The following is a 19,577-nucleotide window of genomic DNA, read 5'->3' as shown; positions in this document are numbered from 1 at the left end:
TAATGAAGCTATAAAGTGTATCATTTTAACAGTGTATCATTTTGAAAGCTGTACTCAGTCATCCTACCCCAACAGCCTACTAGTCACTGCTCTAGGTGCTAGGGATATAACAGTGAACAAAACAACAAAATTCCTTGCCTTTGTGGATAGTACATGCTAGTAGGAAAACATTAACAAAGGCTTTGATAAATGGTGATAAATGATTGGACAAAAAGAAATCACAGAAGGGAGATAAGGTATAGCTGCCCCTTGAACAATGCACAGGTAAGGGGCACTCTCGGCTCCCTTGCATCCAGGCCAATGTCCATGTATAAGTTTGGAATTCTCAAAATTTCATCTAATAGCCTACTGCTGATTAGAAGCCTTACCAATTAATAGTTGATCAACACATATTTTATACATTACATATACTACATGTATACAGTCTTAAAAAAGCTGGAAAAAAACATTATTAAGAAAATCATAGAGAAGAAAAAATACATTTATAACACCATACTGTATTTACTGAAAAGAAAATCCATATATAAGTGAGTCCATGCAGTCCAAACCCGTACTGTTCCATGGTCAATTGTATGTTTATTCTACCAGCAAAAATCCAGTAAAAATCCAGGTAATGATGATTTGGTTTCAGATATCAGAACCTTGAGACATGGGTTCTTTCCAATTACCAGCTCTTTCAGAAGATGCCGTTAACTAAATATATTTCTGTAATACTCTTTCCTGGTAAGCCATTCTCTAAAAGGCTTTCAGGTCAGAACTGTTTGCAACATTTTATTTAAAAATTCCTTACACCACTAAACCTCACTGCCTAAACTGATTAGCAAAACAACAAAATGAAATAAAACACAACAAAGTAGCAGAACTTGCTCAATATTTCATACATACTTACCATAAGCATTGGGGAAGTCCCCAGGTCCTGGTCCAGGATAAAAAGGCCCTGGCCCTGGTGGCTGAACTGGATATTGTTGTGGGGGCCCAACATACGGAGGGCCACTATGACGGTACTAGAAAAAAGAAATTAAAGACATTTATAAATAATATGAAGGTAGCTTACTATAAAAAAACAAAGCTGTGTGTATGTGTATATAAGAGAATTACTTAAATAAAATGAAAACACTTGGTTAAATACATTAAAAAATGTTTGCTTGCCATCAAGATGCAGTGAGGATGGAGAGACAGATATGCATTAGGTAAAACCATACAGCAAATCAGTGCACAGACCGACTCAGCTCACTGTAAAATTATTTCAGGCTGGTAGCTTTCAACGAAATTGAATGATATCACAGGAACAGCATTAATTACTGAGTCTATTTTAGAGAAGTTGGATGTGAGGAAGGGATGGGGGAAAGCCAGGAGATAAAAATAATTCCTCTAACAGCTTAGAAAAACTTAAGTAAAGAGATGTAGAAATGTCTCCTTACAATATTATGGAAAATGACAAAATGGCGAGACTTCTAACCAACAAGAAAGTTCACATATATATTACTAAAAAAACCACTGCTATCACCCACCCTACCTGCTTCCTCTGATGAGAATGTGAGTAAATCCCCACTCTACTGCTGGACCACACAGACCTGAGAGATACTTTACCTGTGGGATACAGTACTGAGGGCCCTGGGGCACTGGGTACGGCATGGGCAGATGGTTAACCATCATGATGTGCTGATTGGCCTGATACACTGCAGTGGGTGTCTGTGCACCAGGACGAATGGAAGGACTGCTGTTCGGGATGGTAGCTCTAGGAGGCTGTATCTGAGGCCTCTGAAAAAACTGAGGAGGGGAAAAACAAATATTTATATATATATATTTTACAAAGGGAAATATGTAAATTTTACTATCTTGAGCTTTCTCCTTTTTTCCACTAATAAAAAGGTTATCAACTTTAATTGAAAATACAATGTACATGAAAAGAGGCAAACTGTCTATGGCTGGGATCAAAAAACATATCCTACACTAGGCACACTAAGTCAAGTTTTGATCAATGCTGTCCCACGTATGAAAACAGGGCGGTCTCACTTTTAAAATGAAGTCTCAGCTAATTTAAACTAAAAATTCTATACCATAATTATTAATTTTAAAATCTGTGATAAAATGTAACAAAAGCTTGTCTCTCTAAAACTCGTTCTACTATATAAAAGTACTGATTATTTCACTAAGAGTAGGTGGCTCATAATCAACTTATTAAAAATTAAAAGCAGTCACCTAAAAACAACCATTCAAGTAATTTATAAAATATTTAGAAGAACAAGAAATCAACCTGGATATAAATATTTTCATCTCAGTCAAGTTAAATTAAAACTACCTATAGGGTGATGGGAATGGCCTTCCTTTCCTAAAAAGTGGCGACCCATATTAAATCGAATCCAATTTTACTTTCTTGAATAGTTTGCAAGAGAAGTGACAAATCTAGACAGACTTAAGAATGGTCTGGAAGGAAGAGAACTCAAATGTATCAAATAGCAGCCAGTACCTGTGGTCATTTATGGTTCTCACTGCAGGCTTACAAGCCTTGAAACAATATACCAATTGTAAATTCCCACCATAAATGCATGTATAATCATCAGCAACAATCAACTGTAATTGTCTCACTGTAATAATAATAAGGGAATAGAGCAATAAAGAGGCCATGCAGAACCAGTAGTTGTTACCTGGATGGGTCTGAATCCTCCCTTCAATTATGAAGCAAGAAAGCAGCAGGAAACAGAAAGAAAGCCAATGGAAAAGCTTATAGATCAGTAGGAAGGGGTAGGACATAGCATGCAGCTCAACAAAAATATCTTTGTATTTAGTAATAACAGGAAAAGAAGGAAGATTAGAAAATCAGAATGACAATTCTCCACTTGAGAATTCAAGGACACATGGAATTGAAGAATCAAATCATATTTAATTGAAAATAAATAAATCCAGTGGCAAAAATATTCTAGTAGTAGCCACAAGTTATAACAGCTTGAGAGGATATGTCTACTTATTAGCACAAGTACAGTTGGGACTACTGATTCCTACTATTGGCTCTACAGACACCCATTATGTAATTTGGCATTAGTTATTCAGCTTCTCTATGATCCACTCTCCATTCTTAATGGAGAAAAGAGGTAATAATAAAAGTGCCATTCATTATTTTAAAGTTTACAGGGGCGCCTGGGTGGCTCAATTGGTTAAGCATCCGACTCTTGTTGATTTCATGGTTCATGAGATCGAGCCCCTCATTGGTCTGCATGCTGACAGCAAAGAGCCTGCTTGGGATTCTCTTTCTTTCCCTCTCTCTCTGCCCCTCCCTGACTCACTCACTCTCTCAAAATAAATTAATTTAAAAAAAAGTTTACAAAAGTCCTAAGAAATAACTAGGCTTTTCAAAATTTATCAGACCCTTCAGGACAGAAACCTCTCCACTACCACAGTATATAAGAGGCCACTTAAAGCTTTAAAATGGGGAAATAGAAAACTATTCTTAAAATGTGGTCTAGCTCCAAAATCTCCTGAGTTGTTTCATATTCCAGACATGAGTATTTCTACTGGCCCAAATAAAGGCAAGGATGAGCTTTGACCTGTGGGCCCACTCTGGTCACATCCTGTCTTACTCTTCTTAAGCATCAAGCTCCCCAAATGTGATAGAAGAAATAACTTTTCATCCTGTGCTCAATCGGAAGAATTAGGATCCAGCGCCCAAGGCTCATCCCCATTTGGCCTTCATAACCCAGGACAAAGAAAGCCCTAAAGAGATTAAGTCACAGAAAAACAACAGACAGTACAGCAGGAGAATGGAGTGAATGAGGGAGGCCATAGAGAGTAGCTGATGGAGATGAAAAGAAAGTACAAGAAGCAAAGTTGGTAATACAGGAACCTGGGCTGGGGCCACACCAACAGCAATAGTCTTCTAGTTATTTCCACCGACACAGTTTTGGTAACAGACGCAAGAATTTCTGTTGACTTCAACCAAGAACACTGAACTAGTAAGCTTTCCACCCTAGACTTCACTTCTCTGAATTACACAGCAGGTAAAATCTATTACTCATCAATGTATGTGAGCTATAAACATATTGTAGGAATGAACTTAAGCATTTTTATAACTTGGTTAATGTATTGGGAGCCACAGAACTATTACAGGTCTCAAGGAGAGAATAGTCATTCCTCTGCTCAACTAATTGAGCATTACTAGATATTAGATATAGTAGACAGAAATCTTACTCCTGTAAGATCCTTTTCCACCAACTCTAGAGGGCAGCCAAGATAAGGACAGTATCAAACAGAACAGGTGATGATCTACTGTGGTTATATTATCATCAAATTCTGTCAAAGTATTTACTGCCTGAAGAGACACAATGCTATTAAGCTGTATAGAACAAGAAAAGCAGATATGGTCAGGGTTTCCCCACAATTCTAACAGTTTACTATATGCGAGTCCTTTTCTTGGCACTCTTTTCCAACTCCTCTGCTGGGGTTTTTAACCAGTCTGTTTACAGTAACTGCGATTACAGCTGATTCAAGGAGGATTCGGAACAGCAGTAAGACTATCGTCTTCAGTGGTTTAAAAAAGGAAACGATATTACTGCTAATATTACTGCTAATATTAACGTGCAGCTGAACTCAATAAAACACAAAATTTGTGGTTATGTAGACATGCTTTTTTTAATACACTAAGATTTCAGCTTTGAAGCAATGTAGAAAAATGTATTCATATATGCACACCAAATAAGAGTGGAGATTTATATAGCATTTACTACCTACCAGCAACCACTCAAAACCTTTGACATATATATTAAATTATTCTCACAACACACCTCTAAGGCAGGTACTATTATCACTCCCATTAGATATAAGGGAAAATTGAGGGACTGGAGATCAAGTACCTTACTAAAGGTCTCCTATCCGTAATTTAAACACAGTCAGGTTTAGGTCTCTAACTTTAATTGTTACACACTCCACTTCTCACGAACTGGAAGACCCCTCATATTTTCCAACAACTGTCAGTCAGAAGACATTTTTTCAAAGGCTGCAGGGATGTGTTGAGACCTTTATCCAATGCACTAAGGGGTGCAAATCCCTCAACCAGAACTGATTCCTGGCAAGAAAAATGCTCCATCGGTTACTTCACAAATTCATGCTTATTCTTCAGGAAAACAAATTTCTTCTACCTATAAGATTTCTAATTCTCTATCTCCCTTAAAGTAACTGGTACCTGTTCATATGCTTTTACATGCTTGGTACAACCAACATTTAACAGACCTACTTTTACTCAATCTCACTGCACTAAGATTTTTACAGGGACAGGCAATCTGGAGCTTATTTTTCCCCTTTAAGAAGTTCCTTCCGACCCTCCTTCCCTCGCTCCCCACTCCCGCAGCATGTGTGTGCAGACACACACAAGATTCCAGTATCAATAGAACTAGAAAAGGTGTAATGGCTGGAAAAACAAAGATATAAAAAGAGATGAATTCTCTTTTTTGCACTCTCTCCTAGCCATTCAACTGTGAATTTAGATTATGATTTAATAGTGGGACAGGAAATTTAAAATCTGTGGGTGGGCATGGCAGAAAACCACAGGTTATGAAAAAGAAGGTGTAAGTGTGAATGGGCCTTCCCAAACTGCTTGCAATGCTTCAGAATCCCTTTGCCTGTCTAATGAGTGATGAAGAATCATTAAAAGAATCAAACTCACCTGGACGTGAGGACAGTACAGGCCATTTAATCTAACCACATACCTACAGTTTAAATCTCTTATATGAAATGGCCTTGAGGTTATGAAACTTGAGCAACCCAAGACACAGTTCCATTTCATTGTTAAATGGAGTTCTGACACAGCAGAGGTCTTCCCTTCTACTGGCTCCAAAGTTCTCTCTCTGTCATCTACCCTCTGGTCCAATAATTATTCCTAAAATCACATCAACGTCAAATCCTTCTACCATGGAAGTGACCAATCTCTAAAGTTATCTGAAGACAGCCATCACTGCCAACTTTCACACCGTCTACTTTTTGTTCAAAGCCAATCATTACCCTCCACGTTCTATCCCTTGAACTAAGATTCTGAATTCCCTCTTCAGGTTTCTCTCAATAGGTTTCCACTGCTCCAAGTCTGACTAAATAGAGAACCAAACACAACTATCCAGGTGGCGTCTTCCCAGAACATACCTGGCTTCACTCAATATATGTATCTGTTGCTAAATGAAAGAGAAACATCGGTCTCTGATTCTGGCTGACTACATTTCTACTAATAAAACCAAGAACAACAGAAGACCTTCTGTCAACCACATTTTACTACTGACTGGTACTGAGTTACATACAATCTTTTAAAAACCCTTCAGTCTTCTTTACATATATCCTAAAAATAAGTCATGCTCTTCACTTTTGTATGTACTTATAAAGAGGTGTTCTTGTACAGGAACATACAAGGGAATCTTGCATATTGTTCTTTTGAAAATTTATCTGGCAAATTTAGGGATGCCTGGGTGGCTCAATTGGTTGAGCATCCAACTTCGGCTCAGGTCATGATCTCACAGTTGGTGAGTATGAGCCCCACATCAGGTTCTGTGCTCCCGGCTCAGAGTCTGGAGCCTGCTTTGGTTCTGTGTCTCCCTCCCTCTCTGCTCCTACCCCACTTGCACTTTGTCTCTCTCTCTCAAAAATAAATAAACATAAAATTTTTTTTAAAAATTAAAAATTTAACTGGCAAATTTCAACCCATCATTTCAGACTGTAGAGATACTTCTAGAGTCTGAATATATCATGCAATGTCAAAACCACATAAGCATCAGCAAATTTGACAGGCATATCATTTAACCAAGTCACTGATGAAAATGCTGAAAAAGACTAGGTTAAGAAGGGAGGAATTGTGTATAACACAAGTATCTCCAAACTGGATTTCAATCTGGGTTAAAAGTCTTTTATCTTTCAACTGTCTACTAATACACCAAGAGGATGGCAAAGAAAAGCATCAGCCCTCATTTGAGGTAGTACTTTGGGAAGCTCCAAAGGGCTAAGGCACATTTAAAAGAGAGGCTAAATTTAGAGTACTTGTGATAGCAGACTTCCACTGAAACATTCTAGAAGCCAGAGGAAAAATGTTACCTCTTAGAAAATCCTTCTACAGATGTGATAATGATATCATTACCAAAAGTTTCCTGGACACATTAGTAATAATTGTTTTTTGAAGATGCTGGTAATTATATCACTTCTCATGAATTCCCCTTTCTAAAATCATCAAAAGACAAGGGGATCTCTAAAATCTACATAATACCTCGAAGTTCTCATGGGGCGCCTGGGTGGCTCAGTTAGTTAAGCATCCGACTCTTGCCTCAGGTCTTGATCTCACGGTTCGAGGGTTCCGTGCTGACAGAGCGGAGTCTGGTTGGGATTCTCTCTCTCCCTCTTTCTCTGCCCCTGCCCTCTGTGTGCATGTTCTCTCTCTCTCTTTCTCTCTAAATAAACAAACAAACAAACTTAAAAGAAAAAAAAAAGTTCTTTGGTGGTGCCTGGGTGGCTCAGTCAGCTAACTGTCTGGCTCTTGGTTTTGGCTCAGGTCATGATCTCACGGTTCGGGAGTTTGAGCTCCAAGTCGGGCTCCACGTAGACAGTGTGGAACCTGCTTGGAATTCTGTCTCTGTCTCTCTCCCTGTTCTTTCTCTCAAAACAAATATATAAACTTAAAAAAAGAGAAAGAAAAAAAGTCACAGATTTCCATATATAATAAAAAAGTTTTAAAAAGAAGTTCTCTGAAAACTACCTATTCATTTTTAGCAACTAGAAAAATCATATTCAATCACATTAGTTCCCACGCGGGAAAAAAACTACTGAATACTAACTTGCAAAAGCAATAAAAACCGTATCGAAAATATGCTTCTGAAACACCTAGCTTTCTGCAATTTATTGTTCAGCCTCCTGGAAGAACAGTAAGATTTGCAATTATGAGTTTTTTAGGTTAATATCTTCAAAAATTCTGAAGTACTCTGGAGAAAATAACAGTGCTATGATTTTCTGGCAAGTTACAAAGGGACAAGCAGTAAAGAGTCCACATAATGGGATATCACTCAAGTATCAACCAGAGATTCTACTGACTGACAATAATTTATAATGAAGGCTATTACATTCTAAATTCTTTGTGTATCTTCCCTGCATGTGGCCAGTATCACATACTTCAACATTTCATTAAGAATTAGAAGATGTAAACCCTAGAGCTGAGTTTTCCAATACAATAGCCACTAGCCATATTTGATTACTTAAATTAACATTAAATTAAAAATTCAGTTCTTCAACTGCATTGCACAGTTCAAGTGCTCAATAGCCACATGTGGCTAGTAGCTACTATAGTGAACAGTACAGACACAGAACGTTTTCACCATCACAGAAAGTTCTATTAGAAAAGTACTGCCCTAGAGGATTACGTCAGATGGCAGACAAAAAAACAAAAAAACAAAACCCTAAGGATTCTGTCAGGAACAGAAGGTGTTCTGTCTGATCATAATGTAGAGTCTGGGAAAGGAACATCCTTGTAGAACACTCTACTCATAGGTAAAAATAGGCTGAGAAAAGGAAGAAGAAAGGCAGGCTGTCTTATTGCTAAAGAAAACTGACATTTACCAAGGATCTATTATGTGCAAGGGATTGTGACAGGCAGGCACTGGGATGCTCACAACACCCTTAGGAAATAGGTGCTATTGTTGTAATACTTCAATACTTTATCATTTATGAGCACGTTTTATCATTTCTCAGATAAGAAATCTGATGCTCAAAGTTAGTTTGCAGTAAAGCTAACATTCCTCGTTATGCCAACTTCTAACCTATATTTTCTTTACTATCTCTGCTGTAACCTTACAAGGCTTTTGTGAGTAAGGCACCAGATAAAATTGCCCATGACTGACTTAAACTCTGAAAAATCTAAGCACTGGTCATAAGACTGCATAAATGCTTGATCTGATTTCTAAGTAATATCCATTAAACTCTAATATGCCAGGTCTGGCCCCAGAGGCAAGCCCTAAGCCTTCATTTATTTTACTTTGCAACTTTACGAAACTGCCTAGAGCAATACAAGTATTTCTCTACCAGAAACTAAGACTTCAAATATAATAGCACAACTTTGAATACAAAAACCTTTAAGGGTCATAATGGAAAAAAACACAACACAACAACAACATAAGCCAGCTGTTTTCTTTTAATCTTTTAGCAACAAGAACAGAACTACAACAGGAAAACACACACACAGTTTCAATGCTGGCCACCAGGTAACATATTTCCTTGATGCCCAATACTATTATGTTTTATGAAGCTTTTATTTGTTTATACTAACTCCAATTGCTCTGAATATGGCATATTCTCCAACACTTGTGAATACTATGTGAACTAAAATCATGTATCGACACACCGCAGAATATTTTTTGTTTTATGAACACTCTTAAATACCAATTTCCTGGTCTTTCTCAAAATGCAAAGACTACTCAGCCGTAGTATAAAACCAACACTTGATCTCTGTTGTGAAACCCAAAAGTAAAATAAGGACAGGAACACAAGTAACTTCAAACCACAACTACACAAATTTCAGCTACCAAACATGAAAATAACACAAGTCCGAATCTACATTATACCAAGTGACTTGTTTTACTTATGAGTGTACGTTCTGTTCTGTTCTTTCAGTTTCTAATTACCTTGGGATTTTCAAACACCAGAGTAAAAATAGTTGACATATTTCTCAAGCCAAGGGTGTTCGCATATAAAATTACTTAGTACTTCTTTTACCCTTGAAGAAAACTGTTATTCTAATCTAAAGCTGTCTTCAGACTGCAGAATGCCAAAAAGAAAAGAACATCCTAATTAACCTGAAGAATTTCTGCAAAAGCCAAAAACTAATGATACTGGAAGAAGACATGGCTGACATAATTCTAACTAGAGCATGGTATCCCTGACTAGAAGGACTAAATAAGAACACTGGCTGGCCACACATAAACATATTCTAAATAAAAGTAGTCCCAAGAAATACATTCTGTAACAGTTTCTTGGTTCTATTAAACTAAAAAGATTTGCTATCCAAAATCTTACATGCTTCATTTCAATTCAGGTACTTCACTTTACAAAGAAGAAAAAAAAAAAAAAAAAAAAAAAAAAAAAAAAAAAAAATATATATATATATATATATATATATATATATATATATATATCTCCTAGATTACTAGCCTGGACAATCATGTTTTCTTTTCACAAGCAATTACCCGTAACTAGCTTATCTTATCGAAACAACAGTACTTATTTTCTTCATAATGTTCAGAGAAACAATTGTTACTAAGCATTCACAAAAAGTTACGTATTTACTGTTGGACTTTAGAAACAGCAATCATAGGAACATCATCCAGCATCAATCAAATTATTTTCTGAAAAAAGATCAAAGCATGAAAGGATATGTGATCAGAAAGGGAGCCACTGATGAACAATGCAATGCGATAAAGGAAAAGTGAGAAACATATTCACTAATTCTAACTCTCAATTTAATGCTTTCTAGTCAAAGGAAACCACCATAACTGAAAAAACCATTTGTGCCTTCAATTCACAACAAACCAAAACTAATATAGGACACAGATGTTTTCCCTTTAAAAACGTATTCTCTGTAAACCACTCGATGTTTTTCACTGTACTGATTTCACTATACAAGTCTCTACATACGGTTTTGTCTTATGAGCATCTCCTCTATGAACCTCTAACTGATGTTAGATCTGAGGAGATCATTTTAAATACCGACTTCAGCCAGTGATTCTCAAATGAGAAACAGTATCACCTCCACTGGGGTTATTTGGAAATGTATGAAGGTGTTTTTGTTTCGTTTTTTAATTGTCACTGGGGGAATCCTACTGGCACTTAGAGCCCTAAGGTTGCCAAATGAACTGCAATTTACAGGGAAGTTTTTCATAACTGGTGATCCCACCCAAAATGCCAATATCTATTCCACAGTGAAACAAACCAAACTAGTCTGTACATCTATGGACACAGAAGAGCAAACTCTTTCTAACATGCTCTATGCCGTTAATACTGGTTCAGCCAGCGCCTGCTCAGCAGTCGTCACTTCAACACCAAGCCCCTCCCTCCTCTAGTTCTCCAAGGTCACTCATTACTGCTACTGCCTCAACCAAAGTCACATTATTTCCTTACTTAATTCTCTGTGGTGTAATGAAAAAATTCTAACTGGTATTTAGAAAGAGGGGAATGCCAGAGTAAAAACACCCAGATACCTAAAGTTTTTGTATCCAAAAGCAATGCTCTGTATTTATGCTGCATCTCAAGAATCTATCTTTAAGAACTAGTGTCAGGAAGTCATTATCTTCCTTGTGGATGAATAAGTAATAAGTATACACACATACGTGATTCCAGTTTTTTTAATGGTTAAAACATGCCATAATTTCACAAGTATCATCCTATAGCTAGATAAAGGACCAATCTGCCAGTACTTTTTTGAGTGAGTCCTATTACACATGAAAAATGATTTTAGAACTGAAATCAACCTCTTGTCACAAGACTCCTTAAAGTTTTCCTTGGTTTTTGAAATGGAAGAACGACAAAGCATATCATAAGACTTTAGGCTCTCAGACGAAATTTCAGAAGACAGATTTTCCCAAAAAAGACTATTTGTAAAGGCTTAAATACAACATCCCCATTTGAGGACCATCACTATTGAATAGAAATAATAGAAACATTTAGCCTTATATGAAGGAGTTCAAAACTGTTTTTACTTAAACAACAGTTTCTTTCTACTCTACTTCTTGAACAGAGATATCCCAGATTTTTCTGTTAGTGGTCTTACTGGATTGATCCCTGACTAAAATTTAAGCCTGGCCTCTATGGTCCTCGACTACACATTTTTAAAATTAATAATCAATCTTTTTAACTTAAGAGATTATCTTTTTTTTTTAATTATTAGTAATCTTACCCCATATATTCTTGGTATGTGCTAAACATTGCTCATCAGTTTACTTGCACTCCCTCGTTTACTCTTCCTATCAGTCCTAAGATGGGTATTAATACAGTGCCCCTTTCACAAACGAGAAAACAAAGGCTGAGAGCAGTGAATAACTTACCCCAAACAACTCAGTTAATAAAGAGTCAAACCTAGGTCTAGTTGACACCAAATTCCAAGCCCTTCAAGTACTTTAACAATACTGTCTGTTGATACTAAAAACTACCCGAGTTTTATTTCTTCATCTAATCCAAAGAACTGCCGTCCACTTCATACAATCACCTCTGAGTTCTCCTGCAAAGTGTCTTTGGAATCTCAGATTTTGCTTGGCTTTTACATCCTCTAACTTGGAAAGACTGTATTTTGAGAAACAGAGCCTGGTATTAAATCACGGGTAGACAAAGAAATCCTTTAATGAAACAATGTCCATTTACTCAGTAGTAAGAATTCTAACTATGATAACACAGGTAAACACTGGTAACTTTTCTCTTGCTTTATCAAACCATATTCTATTGCATAATAATATTAAAAACAGCTACCACTTATGGACTGTTTACTTTGTGTCAGATGCCTTAGGAATCTTATCTCTAATGTAAAGGGTATTTATCCCCATTTTACATAGGAGGGAACTGAGGCTCAGAAAAAGATCTGGTTAAAACAGCTGGTTACATGATAATATGGTGGTAATAAGAACCCAGATCTGTACAACTCTAAAGTCTATGCCCTTTCTACTATAGCAGAAGAAAACGTTTCAGAACACTCTATCAAAAACTACTCAGAGGGAAAAGCCCTGCAAAAGTCTTTTTCTCCCCAAACCACCTCCTCTAGTATATTCCTGCTAAATAAATTAGTGTTAGTGGATACATTTTTGGATATTAATTTAAACAATCACTTCATTTAAAAGAACCAACAGGCTATGGATAATTCTCTATGCAGCAAATGAATATATATTATTGTTAACTGGATATTAGATTTCAGTTAGCAACTGAGAGTAAGTGGTTTTAGAAATACTAATGCTATTTTATACACATCAATACAAGTTACATCAGAATGTTAACAGAAAACCCTTAGAATGTTGCCTGTTCCACTCAGTTAAATGTAAACAGTCCAGATACCCACAAAATCTGGGGGGGGGGGGTTTAATTTATCAAAAAAATGTCAGGGTTCTCTACATTCAGAACAATTATTTTGAGGGGAAAAAACTCCCATAAACAGAAGGGAATGGGTCTGTTAGCACAGAGTGCTGTGAGGTTAGTGAAGGATGAGAAGAGGACCCCACGAGGCTGCAGCTCCTGGAGAGAGCAGCAGAGCGGCCCCTGGAACGGCAGCATTCTCAGAGTCAGCAGCTACTGGCACCCCCGCCTAGTATTACGGGTGATAGTGAAGGGGCAAGGGTACAGTACCTGATGATGGGCAGGTCGAGGCCCCGCTGCAAACTGAGAAAAGGAGGGAAAACAAACACAAAAGGAAAGGCACAAAGAGTCAGAAACACCACAACAAAAACCAAAATGTCACACAATATGCCAAAAGAAAAAAACCCACGAGAAAAAAAAACAACACAAACAGTCAAAGCTTTGCTGCAGGACAGTGACAGACAGGTACTAAGATTCAACAGGTTAACACCACTACCAGGTATAGTTTGTCATTTATCAGCTGGGAGAGAAACAGCTAAGCTGTTAGGCACGTAAGGGTATCCTTCTGATAGGAATAATTAAAAGCAACAACAACAACAAAAAAAACCCCTAAAATAAAAAGAAAGTCTGAAATACTAAGTGGTTATATTAAGACAAACATGAAAAAGTCAAGTATGCTTATGCAATTGATATAGCTGGAGGAAATGAGAAAAGCTTTTATATTACAAGAAATAGCCAGGAGGTAATTAAAATGTCCAACAGGAAATAAAGAATGTTAAAGGACTGATTTCAAATTTACTTAAGTTTAATGGGGTATCTCATACATGAAATGGAAATTTCAGTATCTTCCTTTATTTCTTAAAAAAAAAATTCATTTATATATCTATAAATATATAAACATATTTATAATATATAAATATGTATTTAAATATATAAATAACTATATATATATTTAAATACAATTAACTAGTAAAGTTTAGTATCAGGCATACCAAAGCAAACAGCTGGTAAAGAATATCACTCTCCAACATGATTAATCAAAGTGGTACTATTATCAGCTCAAGAAGAAAAAAGAGTGAAAGAAGTCAAATCTCTCAATCACTGTTTATACACAACAGCACAACACTGTACATATGCACCTACTGCTATCTGATACTGAGAATAAAAACAAAACAGAATATAACTCCTTAGCTAAATACAGTGCTTGAAAGCAGATAATATATATTCCAACACCTAATTTCCCTAACTTAGAATGAAAGAAAAAGGTCTTCCACCCATAAAATTTTACATACTAAACCTCTAAGATCAAATAATTCTTCATCAGAGCATTAACTTGCCTTCCAATGTGATTTTACTAAAAAGGACAGAGAAAACTTTTCAGGACATAGTGTCTGGACTGGCTACTAATGCATTAACTATCTAAATAATAAATATTAACCACCCTCTTTAGTAGTGAAAACAAAGTATTTACAAAGTGGTTTTGAAAAGCAAACCACACAAGGCTTTACTTTAATACATTTAAGGACCTAAAATCTACGTCTTCAATTATTTTCTTTCCTAGACTAGAGCCATCCTTCTGTCGACTCATCACTACAGGTGAATCAGACTAAAGATTAACTAGGAAACAATCCCTCAGACTCAGAATTCAAATTATGTGCAAAAGATTTGGAATTATTTCCCCAACTGCCATTATTTCACGTAAATAATTTTCAACTACGTGCAGTGGAGCACATGCCACAGAGTAGGAGATGGCTGAAGACTGCTCTACCAAGAATTCACCCTGGAGACTAAAACACCACCTATTATTCAAGTAATGAAATGTGTTTTAAACACATTTTGAAGTTATTCAGCATAACTTAATGAGTTCTTGATGACCTACATGATTAGACTGTGTTAGGTCAGCCATTATATTTGTGAATTATTGTAAAATCGTTTTTCAGAATGATGACAATGGCAGCTATACTCTTCTTGCAGAACATTCTCTCTTCACAGAAACCGAGGTCTTCTATTTTCAGTTTTCCAATTATGAAAAGAAAGCAGATCATACCTCTACTATGGACATCAAGTTTCAAGAATAGGCAATACCACCCATGTGGTATGAAAGTAGGGGGTGGAAGTGAGATGTTTCTTCATGACACTTTTGAAGAAAATGGGAAAGAAGGGCCATGTTAAAAAATTAACCTGAGTACAGCAGTACCTGTCTTATCACTGTTCCACAGAAAGGTCCCATTTCTAAGGCTCTAAAATAAAAGTTGCAACTTCATGTATTTGGAAGGTCCAGTCAAAAGATAACTTTCTATGAACAAGAGGAGTACCTTATAAAATTACACATATACTTCAAAAAAACAAAAAAACAAAACAAAAACAAAACAAAACAAAAAAAACAACCAACACAAGTTAGTGGGAAAGTACCCTAGTCTATTTTGCACTAGTCACCATTGGCTATTGAGTTTTTCATTTGGAATGACAATAGTCTTAGTCCTGTGGGTAACTGTAAGCAACAGAACAAACTGTAGTCGCTGCTGGCTCATATTAAAAATAGACACATTCATTTCTTTTTTTTTTTTTCTTTTTACGAGGGGTCTTTAAGATGGTGAGGACTGTAGATATTAAAGAAAGCAGCTTTCTGTGAACTTGGATCCAATGTTAATGCCACCCACCCACCCACCCACCCACTCACTCACTCACTCTTCTGTGCACAGTTGGCAACAGGGCACGGCCAACATAACACTGATGTATCTTTGGCACTTAGCACTACAGAACAGAAAAATAACCAGTGGATACAGGTTACTCAAAAAACCAAACTGTTACCCCTCTTCCAATTAGGCATTTAATAGCTTCACTATTTTAGAGGCTATTTAAAAATAAACTATTGTTTAAAGAGTTCCAGTACAACCAGAAAACGGGACAGATGGGTAACTAATCAGTACGTTTTTGCTTTTAAACAAGAGTTTCAACAATATGAATTTAGCTAAGATACCAGGCATCAAATAGAAATATGGACAAAAAGATAACCTGAAAGAGGGCAGGGGCCACTTGAAGCCACTTGGATTGCAAAGGCAGCTGTCCAGGGAAGAACAGAATAGCCTAAACTGTGCAATTGCCAATGGCCCATTAATGCAGAAATAGAATGGAGTAAGCTTTAGCTGCTCTACAAAGCCATGGAAAGGGTCCCTTCCTTAGTGCAACAGCTTACCTCTCCTCACCAGTTGGGATAGCTGTGGGATGGATGAGACTAGACTATGGCAACTTGGGATGTAAAAAGAAAATGCAATCCTGCCAAATTCCATATCCCATCTTCACCCTCCCAGCACCAACACAAATGAAATAAAGAAAACTGGACCCAAAACAACAAGCAAGAGTAGTCTTGGGTTTGCTAGTCTTGCACTTGTTTTGGGATATGTAATGGAATGTTATGTGTGTGGTTTTTAGTAATGGGGGTGGTAATGGTCACTAGCAGAGCAGATGGCAAAAATTGCATAGAGGATAGTATCTGAAGAGTTTATGACCACAGAAAAATGGCTGACAACTACAGACAATTTCCTCTTTGATATTCAATTATAAAATGGAAAGAGGGAAAAAGAAGCGTTGAAATTTATCTTTTAAAATCAAATTTATCTGAAAGGGATATCCCTCTTTGAGTTTAAAATAAAGAAACATCTAAACCCCAAATTACTCCTGTCTAATTCCCAATCAAGAAGACCCACCCAATTTGTTATTCTTTTCCCCACTATGCCTGGCAGAAACTGCCATGCTAGGTTAGACTTTCAGAGAAGAAGCCATCAGAGCATTTCTGTTCATCAGCCAATAAATGGATGTGGTCAAAAATAATGAGTGCCAGAGGCACCACTGCCTGCAAGAAGTACAGTTTGTTATATTGCTTACAATGCAGTATTTTATCCAGCCTCTTCCAGCCAAGGACCTGTAAACGGGAGTCTGTTCCAAAACCTTCCTCCTCTTCCAGTTGTCTGTGCAATGTATTGGCACTGTTCTGCTGGGCTGTCAAAAAAACTGGTTTAGAGATGCAGCTCTTCAGTCAGGTTTTGCGCCAGTTCTAACCATGTAAATTTCTTTTCTTTCAATAATTATAAATGGGGGTGGGGGTGGGGGTGAACAGGGCCATAGAATTCTTTGCAATAAGAGCTTACCATAATGTCCCATGTTTAATGACTATAAGCAGGGCCTATCTAAAATTAACCTGGTGAGATCTCAGGCCCACTCCAAGTAGTAAAGTATGCACATCCCCAAACCGCTCTCTGAACACAACTTGCATCAGACATCTTGTTGATCATTTCAGCAAAAAAAGAGACAAGCAAACAGGCAACTAGGACCAAAGTCCCACCTCTTTAGAATGGTTCTTCCACCCTCTGGGGAGAACCAGGATCTAAGAACAGGTATTGGAGAAGAGGACAACAGGGAAAAGGAAGACAGAAAGAGGGTAAGAAAGAGATTATATTTTGGTGCAGCCTATGATCTCTAGTTCGTTGAGCAATCTTTCATACATTTCAACATTTCTCAGTTCATGCATAAAACCAAATGAATAGAAGCCAATGCAATGAAATACTCCAGTACTACAGGCAAAAAAAAGCAGGGGTGGGGAACCAAAAGAAGATACCTGTATTCTGAGGAAAACACAGAGCTGAGATACAAGTAGGGATGTGAGATACAATGTGAGATGTTACAGAAGCACCTTCTGGCAAAATCTAATCATGCAGGGCAGGAAACGACGTTCTAAGGAATGGATAGCTGAAGCCACTATATACTTTTGTGAAACAGAAGGATGAACCTTGAATAAATTCTCAGGCTTTGCAATATTTATTGCAATCCTTGTAAAGGATGAGCAAAGAGGATGATAGCATTTTAATTTGTATGACAATTTATTTACCATCTGAAAAAACAAATACACCACTGGTGTATGTCATGCATATGTCCAAACTGTCAAATGATTAGAACTGACCTAGTGACACTGATTTAGAACTATTACTTCCCAAACCACCGGAATTTGCGTCTAATTAATGAAATTTAATTTACTTCTAAAATCACTGTGCTTTACTCTCTTTCTGAATTTTCAACAGTATAACAAATTAAGAGCTGAAATGAAGTGAACTTGAATGCAACCAGATTTTTTTTAATATCATGTCACAGGAAAGTAAAAGAAGATATAAAGCTCCATTTCTTCTTTTTCTTAATTTAAATTATTCCTTATGTTAAAGGTCTGAAAATGCAATGCTAACCGATAACAGTAATATTATGATAATAATGATTAATAATAATAATAAAATAAATTGGCTTTGGAACAAATATCTAAAAATGAGAAAAAAAATTAGCCAAAGGAACCCAAGCTATTAAAAACACAAACTTAGATGGAAAATATTATCTAGAACAAGCTTCTGCTTACTTACCGGAGAACGGGTTTGAGGTTGTGAATTCATTGTCTGAGGGGCTTGAGGGTATACCAACGTGGTTGGACCTGCATTCTGTCCAGAGGGATATGGGGTCTGTCAAAAAATGGCAGTAACAATATCATATTTTGAATATATATGGCATGGTAACTCAAATTATTAAAAAGAAATTGACAGATGTATTCATTAGTGTGGTTTCTATCTGTACCACAATATGGAGCAATTCACGATCAGAGCAGCATCTGCGACAGGTTACCTAAAACCTGATAAGGAGACATCTGCAAACCAATGACTAGGTACAATTATTTGATAACTGAAATACAAAGAGCGCTCACTATCAATTCATCTATTTCTGAAATGGACAGATCATGCCACAAACAAAATCAAACATGGCTGAAAGAAATTGTTACTGCTGTGATGAGCTTTCCAAAGTACCCACCCCACGAGCAAAGAAAACCATTGAGGAAGACATCCCAGAACAAATCAGCAGTTCACGAGGTTAACTGTTATGTTATGTTATTGCTGTTCTCTTCCACTGCTTACACCTTAATCCTTTTATAGGACCTTTTTTTTATTTTTACATAAAAATCTACAGAAAGTTGGAAAAAAGCGTGACTTAAGTGGTTATATCTACTAACTTACCACAAGTCTTCTGAAAAAGGAATATAAACTTTTTATTATAAACCCATGTTAAATGCTACAGACTAATATTCTACATGCTACTGACTTCAGAAAAAAATACGTGTAACATGTTTAAAATGAAATACTAGCAAAAGCAATGGACACAGGACCTGAATTCTAATACTAAGAACTGCCACTTACTTGGGCAAGTAACTCACCTCTCCCATGAATGTAAAAAGAAATAACACACCTACCTCATAAGGAAGTTGCTAAGATTAAATGAGGTAACGTCACTTTTACTATATGGTCATTCATGTGTTATCACCATGGTGCCAATTTTACACGTGAAATCAAGGATCAGAAAATTCTAGTGTTGGGGCGCCTGGGTGGCTCAGTTGGTTAAGCATCCAACTCTTGATTTCAATTCAGGTCATGATCCCAGGGTCATAGGATCGAGCCCCATATCATACTCTTTGCTGACAGCATGGAGCCTGT

At 36.8% G+C, this 19,577-nt stretch overlaps 1 protein-coding gene across 29 annotated transcripts in view; it reads right to left on the bottom strand.

Moving 5' to 3' along the window:
• The window catches only part of EIF4G3 (eukaryotic translation initiation factor 4 gamma 3), a 314,094-nt gene that overhangs the window by 139,369 nt on the left and 155,148 nt on the right, over positions 1 to 19,577 (bottom strand). For 9 of the 29 annotated variants that reach the window (XM_078452254.2, XM_060626696.3, XM_078452245.2 and 6 more), the window contains 6 exons: positions 18,462 to 18,557; positions 16,945 to 17,058; positions 13,330 to 13,362; positions 2,649 to 2,669; positions 1,591 to 1,770; positions 890 to 1,004 (listed from right to left, as the gene is read on the bottom strand). In XM_078452254.2, coding sequence (XP_078308380.2) covers positions 890 to 1,004; positions 1,591 to 1,770; positions 2,649 to 2,669; positions 13,330 to 13,362; positions 16,945 to 17,058; positions 18,462 to 18,491 — 493 coding nt within the window. In that variant the 5' untranslated portion in view covers positions 18,492 to 18,557. Of the gene's footprint in view, positions 1 to 889; positions 1,005 to 1,590; positions 1,771 to 2,648; positions 2,670 to 5,656; positions 5,751 to 13,329; positions 13,363 to 16,944; positions 17,059 to 18,461; positions 18,558 to 19,577 lie in introns of those variants that run through there. The other 20 variants (XM_078452266.2, XM_060626691.3, XM_078452264.2 and 17 more) reach the window with 8 other exon arrangements.

Source organism: Panthera onca, chromosome C1 (assembly GCF_046562875.1).
Source record: "Panthera onca isolate mPanOnc1 chromosome C1, mPanOnc1 haplotype 2, whole genome shotgun sequence".
NCBI classification, from domain to species: domain Eukaryota; kingdom Metazoa; phylum Chordata; class Mammalia; order Carnivora; family Felidae; genus Panthera; species Panthera onca.
This window is presented reverse-complemented; position numbering and strand designations above follow the sequence as displayed.